Source organism: Micropterus dolomieu, linkage group LG07 (assembly GCF_021292245.1).
Source record: "Micropterus dolomieu isolate WLL.071019.BEF.003 ecotype Adirondacks linkage group LG07, ASM2129224v1, whole genome shotgun sequence".
Classification (NCBI taxonomy): Eukaryota; Metazoa; Chordata; class Actinopteri; order Centrarchiformes; family Centrarchidae; genus Micropterus; species Micropterus dolomieu.
Window position 1 is genome coordinate 27,488,458 of NC_060156.1, and position 7,251 is coordinate 27,495,708.

General features: G+C 43.0%; 1 protein-coding gene across 1 annotated transcript; it reads right to left on the reverse strand.

Annotated features, from left to right (window-relative positions):
• Positions 1 to 2,546: 2,546 nt before the first annotated feature.
• Positions 2,547 to 3,690, reverse strand: LOC123973873 (trace amine-associated receptor 13c-like). The gene is made up of 2 exons (XM_046054227.1): positions 3,518 to 3,690; positions 2,547 to 3,363 (listed from the first exon to the last, which is right to left on the reverse strand). The coding sequence occupies exons 1-2, from the start codon at positions 3,688 to 3,690 to the stop codon at positions 2,547 to 2,549; spliced, it is 990 nt and encodes a 329-aa protein (XP_045910183.1).
• Positions 3,691 to 7,251: the final 3,561 nt, after the last annotated feature.

Sequence of the window (7,251 nt, forward strand, 5' to 3'; positions counted from 1 at the left end):
TACCTGTGTTTCCCCGGCTTCCACCTCTCCCTCCAGTCCCTCAACCCCTTGTTCCCTCAATAAACCTCCTATCCTCTGAGCGTTGCATTTGGGTCCTCTCTGTCCCCACACCACACCACCCGTAACAATCGGTCTCCAAAATGCTCTAATTGGTTATGTTGAATTGAAAGTTTAAGAATGTCTGATTATAACTCCATTACACCCATGACTGTAACTTAAACAAGCATTATAACCAATACGGTAACTGTTGTCAACCCTGTTACTGATGTGTCAGCCCTGTTACTTGTATAATATTCTAATATAATTGTGAATTCAACTAATGGTATAAGTTAAGTAGAAGAGATCAGTAATACGCTCAAAGAAATTGGGATATATATAGTTTTTCTCCACAGGTTAAATTTACACAGTGCTGAGGGTACGAGTCGGCTCAAGCCTGATTGACAGGTCGCCATGTTAATGACTTGTCAATCATAGATAATCCCTGCTGTTCTGTTTTTTTGAACATCTCACCTTCAAACTCTCTGGTCCCACTCCCCTTGTCACATCCATCATCTACTGCTGCCCCAAGCCAAACCCCACCTTTCTCTCCGACTTCTCATTTCCTGACCCAGCTCTCTGCCATAGTATCACCCAATGTCCTCCTCCTTGGAGACTTTAATTTCCACGTTGATGACATCAACTGAAATTCTGCCACTTAATTTATTTAACTGTTACACTGCCTCAACTACACACAGCACATCAACTTCCCCACCCATTCCCATGGTCACATCCTCGACCTGGTGTGCTCCACTGGTCTCACATTAAGTCATATTTCCAGAATTAACCTCCACATATCAGACCATCTTGTAACCATAATGGACATTAATATCCCCATTCCCACCCCAAAAGTGTAGTGCAAAACCCCATTCAGAAACCTCAAGCTCATCAATACGGCTCTCACAGCGTCACTCACCAGTGCAATATCTACCCTACTGTCTGATGATCCCATTGACCTTGTGGACTACTCCAACCACACTTTCTCCTCCTGTCTCGACCTGCTGGCTCCATAACAACCAAAACTGTCTCCTTCAGCTCCCTTGTACACTTCACGTCAACTGGAAACACTATACAACAAAACCGACTTAACAGTTCACCTTCACGCATCCACAGACTACATTCACCAATACAAAAACGCTCTCAACACTGCCCAGTCCACCTTTCACTCACACCTCATACATTCCATCTCCAGCAACCCCAAGTTTCTTTTCTCTACAATAAATAAACTGCTCAACCTCCCCTCCTGCCCCACCCCTCCACACTCTCAGTCACTGTCTTGTTTCTCACCTCTCTTAACATCAATAACTGCACCTCCTCCACTGCTCCTTTGTCACATGGCGTCCCCCAAGGTTCGGTGCTTGGTCCTTTCCTGTTCATCATTGACATCCTGCCACTCTGTAATATCATACATAGGTCTCCACTTCCACTGCTACGCCGATGACGTCCAGATCTACATCTCCACCAAATCCATCACGACAGTACCTCTGCAACTCTGACCAACTGCCTCACCAACTTACAAACCTGGATGCAAAACAACTTCTTAAAACTCAATTACAATCAATCTGACATGATCATCATCGGCCCCAAATCACAAAAAACACCAACTTCAGCCTTTTCATCAACAACCTTGGAGTCAACTTTGTCAACAACCTCACTTTTGAACACCACATCAACCATATCACCAGGACTGCCTTCTTTCACCTCAAAAACATTGCCCGTCTCCGCCCATCACTCACCTTCTGTGCTGCTGAAACCCTGATCCACGCCTTCAATACATCCAGAATTGATTACTACAATAGCATCCTCTATGGTTCTCCTGCCAAAGCCCTAAATACACTTCAATATATCCAAAACTCTGCTGCCCGCCTCCTCACCCACACACGCACCTGTGACCACAACACCCCTGTCCTCCAGAATCTTCACTGGCTCCCTGTTCCCCAACGCATTCAGTACAAAATCCTCCTCCTCACACATAAAGCCCTCCATAACAAGGCCCCTTCCTACCACACAGACCTGCTCCACCACCACAATCCCTCCCGCAACCTCCGCTCCTCTGACACTAACCTCCTCTCACCTCAAATCAGGACCAAGTACCGTACCTGGGGCGACAGAGCTTTCACCATTGTAGCCCCCTCCCTATGGAACTCCTTACCCATACACATCCGAGATTGCAGCGACATGGACTCTTTCAAATCACATATCAAAACCCACCTTTTTAGATTAGCTTTTAACATGAAATAATGTTATATTACACCTGCTGCTGTTTGTTAATTTGTTATTTATATGGTCGCCCCTTACTCTTATGTATTTCTGCACCACGTTTTTTTTTTCTAGTGTCCATATATTTTATGATGCTATTTATGTTATTAATCTGTTGAAAATGTACATAACTTCTACAGTAAAAGCAAAGTGTCTTAAAAAGAGAGAACATTTCACTTCATTTTTTGGATTTGTAATTCATTGAACATATGTTGTAGAGCAGATCTCATTTCAGTCACTTCACAGCCTCTCTACAGTATGTTGGCCTCACAGGAGCCAGGCTGCAGAATCTGCAGAGTAACAATGAGTTTAATTGATTTTCTAAACCAGGGGTAGAACATGGCATAAATCACAGGGTTTAGACACGAGTTCAAACAAAACAAATAAATCACAAAGGTTCCAGAAGAAGAACTGAGCAAACTGTTATCTGTAAGAGACACACAGTAATATGGGCAGAAACATAGTAGGAACACAACTACAAGAACCCCAAGAGTCCTGGCTGCTTTCAGCTCAGATTTGTTCGCTGTTAGAGTCACTGAACGTTGGAATGTGACAGCTGTAATGTGAGAGCGCATGGCACGAGCCTGAGACACAGCCACTACAAACACTCTCATATACAGAATGATGATGAGAGAAACTGGAACAATAAAGGTCAAAGCAAGGTGAACAGCTTCTGTGATGTGGTTAACTATAAGCAAACACTCTCCATAACAGGAGTTATACCTACCTGGTTGAGTCAGGTCATCTTTTACAAAGAGACTGCAGTAGAAAACAGAACAGAACCAACACAGACAAACACAGAGTTTAACTCTTCTCACAGTGATTCTGGTGGTATAATGCAGAGGGTGACAAATAGCAACATATCGGTCAACTGATATGAGCACCATGTCTCCTATTGAGGCAGCAGGAATGATGTACCCTACATAAATATACAGAGAACACATGAGGTCACCAAGAAACCAGCAGTGTATATTTCTAAGGATTTCTCCCGGCATCAGCAGGAGGCCCACGAGAAAGTCTGAGACAGCCAGAGAGAAGAGGAGGATGTTGGTGGGTGTGTGGAGCTGCCTGGAGGGAAAGAGAAAAGTATCATCACACATAGTGAGCAACACAATAGTGAAAAATGGAAAAAAAGTACAAGCTAAAAGTACATTTCACATTTCCTATCATATTTATTTCACAACATAATAGTTGAAGGTTCTGCTGAGAAATTGATCTCTGCCTGAAGTGGGAGACTGAGATGATGACAAGCAGGTTGAGAGCCACAGTGAGCATAGAGATGGACGACAGAAGAGTGTTCAGAAATACAGCTTCAGACTGAGGAAGTGTCGACTTCCTGCAGGAGGTGTTGAGGAGTTGTGGAAAGCAGAGCTCTGCTCCGTCATCAACCTCCATCAGACAGTGAGAGAAGGAAAAGAGACGCTGCAGCTCTGGCAGCTTCTGACCAGAACGCTTTATCATACAGTTGAATTATCTCTTTCTGACACTCAGTTTGTTCCTCCTCTCCTTTCGCTCTCAGTCTCTGTTGGACACTGATGTCCCTCCTCTCGTCGTCATATCACACCACCATTATCTTCATCACTTTCTCTCCAATCCTCCCTGTGTATACTGTTTGCAATCTGGTAGGGCAGGTTTGGTTATTTTCAAATGTATGTATTAATATCAATAAAGGTATTATCACTCAAATTATTAGTAAAGATGAATAATTACGGAACACCACCCTGTGATCAGGGAGCAATAACCATAGCTTGAAAACACTCTCAAAAAGGGCTTTGTCCACTCAACTGGCTCTTTAAAGTTACAAAACAGATAAATCACTGTAATCACAATCAAAGCATACAACAATCAGTAAGCACACGCTGGTGTGTGTGTCTGTAGGACAATTTTGGGGAAGCGAAGTACACCGTATGTGGTAAAAATACAGAATAAATACATAAGATGAGACCTGGTGCAATCTTTACAATAACAATTAACAGCTGTTTTGTGTGTAGGTTTGTGTCATTTCACATTTTACGTGCGTTTTCTTTGCCAAAACGTGGTTTGGAGACCAGCATTGGGTAACACAGCCATTGTCACCTCGTGTAGTGTGTGATCCCCTGTCTACTATCAGTCATGTAGTGTGAACGCCACAATGACTTCAAGACTCCGTCACAAGACGGCAAGTTGTGTATTTTGAACAACATGATGATCGGCCGACCCTGAAATTCATGTGTAAACTCAGATAAAATCTGTCTTCCTGGACTAGGAGGTCGATAAATTAAAACATAGTAAAATGGCCATAGCCGAACAACTTTAGTCAGTTAAGGTTTAAAAGTTTTTGTGCTCACTAATTGGCATAAAACCAGATTCTTTCAAACAACAGCAAGACCTCCACTGTGGTCTGAGTGTTGGGCAGTAATGCGTTACTCAGTAACTGTAATATTATTACTTTTGCCAGTAACTAGTAGTGTAACTAATTACTTTTCTAAAACAGAAATATTATTACAGTTACTAATCCAAGTAACGCTGCATTACTCGCTACTGAACGCACCATCCTTGACGTGAATGTGCGACTACGCTGCAGGTCAGCAGCACCGGGCCTTCTGTTGTTCATATCAGCAGTTAGACAAACACTAAAGGAAGAATGGAGAACGAGGGAGAGAGGCGTTCTTTCCACAGCTGTAAGCAGCTACTGCCATTATTGTGTCACAGTCTAAGATGCAAAGAGCATTGTTGTCTATTGTAAACTCTGTGCGACCAGCAAAAAGCTTTCAGGCTGGCACATCTGGACACTGCAATTTTTCTCCATTCTTCCTTGCAAAACAGTTCAAGCTCTGTCAGGTTGCTCAGGAATCAGGCATGAACAGCTCTTTTCAAGTCCAGCCACAAATTCTCGATTGCACTGAAATCTGGGCTTTGACTTGGCCACTCCAGAACGTTCACCTTGTTGTCTTTGAACCATTCCTGTGTAGCTTTTGCTGTATGCTAGGGGTCATTGTCTTGCTGGAAAATAAATCTTCTCCCAAGTTGTAGTTCTCTTGCAGATGGAGTCAGATTATCCTCCAGGATTTGGAGATATTTTTCTGCATTCATGAAACCCTCTATCTTTATAAGCCTTCCAGGGCCTGCTGCTGCGAAGCATCCCCAGAGCATGATGCTGCCACCACCACCATGCTGCACGGTGGAGATGGTGTGTTTGTGGCCAAACATAGCGTCTAGTCTGATGGCCAAAAGCTCAGTTTTTGTCTCATCAGACCAAAGAACTTTCTTCCAATTGACCTTGGAGAATTCAAGGGGAGCTTTCATATGAGCTTTTTTCAACAGCGGCTTTCTCTTTGCCACTCTCCCATCCAGCTTCCACTGGTGAAGAACCCGGGCAACAGTTGTTGAATGTACAGTCTCTCCCATCTGAGCCACTGAAGATTTTAACTCCTTCAGAGTGGTCGTAGGTGTCTTGGTGGCCTCCCTCACCAGTCTTCTTCTTGCCCGGTCACTCAGTTTGTGAGGACGGCCAGCTCTAGGCAGATTTAAACAAGCGCCATACTCCATCCATTTCTATGTCCAGTGAGTTGGAAATCTTTTTGTAGCCATCTCCTGACTTGTACTTTTCACTGATCTTTTCTCTGAGTTGCTTGGAGTATTCTTTTTTTCTTCATGTTGCAATATAGTAGGAACACTGATGAACCAGAGACTGGAGCTCCCAGACACAGGTTTTTTTATACTACAATCACTTGACACACATCAGCTGAACTCAGGTGATCTCCATTTCACTTATTGTGACACTTCTTGCATCTAGCTAGCTGGAGGTCACTTTAAAGGGGGTGAATATTCATCTTCTTTTCCATATATATTTTTGATTAATTGACATTAGTTTGTAAAAATCTGTTTTCACTTTGATATTAAAGAGTTTTATTTTTGCAAATTCTGGTAAAAATAAAAAGCCAAATTATATTGACCATGATTTCATGTATAAAAGAAACAAAAGGGTGAAACATCCAAGCGAGGTAAATACTTTTTATAGGCATTGTAAATAGGCTGCATGTGCAGAAAAACAGTAGTTCAAAAATTGGGATTTACTTGCTATATTTTTTATTTCAGCCGGTGGCGTTAAGAAACGTTAGCGTAGATGTTATGTAAAAAGCATTCTCCTTGCTGCTGTTATGAATGTGATAACAATTGAAGTCGGGAGATAGTGCTTTGTCTGGGGGTGAAGGGGGTGGTAGTGAAGTGTTTCCCATACATTATTTTATTTGTGGGGGTTGACCGCCACATATTGATTTTTTTATTAGATATATTTAAAATCATATTTGATTTAGGATCTGTATTGTGGAGCACATATTCATGCTGTATCTCCTCTCGCTCCCTCGCTCGCTACCCCTCTCTCTCTCTCACTCATGAACACTGCTGCACAAACCTGTCCATAGTTATATATTGCTGGGTTGTCCAGATTAGCGACCAAGTCTCCAATAGTCTCCAATAACAAGATGTGTTCCCTTCTTTTACTCCTAGAGGGAACTCTGGCTGCTGCATTTTGAATCTACTGACGTTGTTTGATTGTCTTTTGCGGGAGTCCAGGTTGAAGACCATTACAGTAATCAATCCCAGGGGCGGCTTGTTCATTAGGGTGACCGGGCAACACACTGCCAAGCCGGGAAAGGCAGGAGATTTTTCTCACACTTTCTACCACACTGTTAGTTAGCTGTAACTGCAATGCAATCTCTATGGGTTGCGCTAGTGCTCGCACTTACATGTTTACGTCACGTGCCCAACAGCAGAGCTACGCTTCTGCCACCTGGAAACTACTCTGCAGTCGTCCAGCTTGTTGCTCTCACTACGAGCAGCTGCTGTAGAAAACGTACGTTCAGGCCTTTTTATATACACTTTACGGTTCAAGCTGAAAATTCGACCGTGGTGTTGTGTCAGGAGATGAAGCGACTTGACCAGCGGTAAGTAAGACACAGTTTAAATAATACATGT

What these genes read in the sequence shown, in the direction of transcription:
- LOC123973873 (XM_046054227.1), bottom strand. Translation starts at nt 3,690, where the DNA reads ATGGAGGTTGATGACGGAGCAGAGCTCTGCTTTCCACAACTCCTCAAC. An exon ending in ATCTCAGTCTCCCACTTCAG is followed by an intron (nt 3,364 to 3,517) that starts GCAGAGATCAAT and finishes CTTTCCCTCCAG; the next exon opens with GCAGCTCCACACACCCACCA.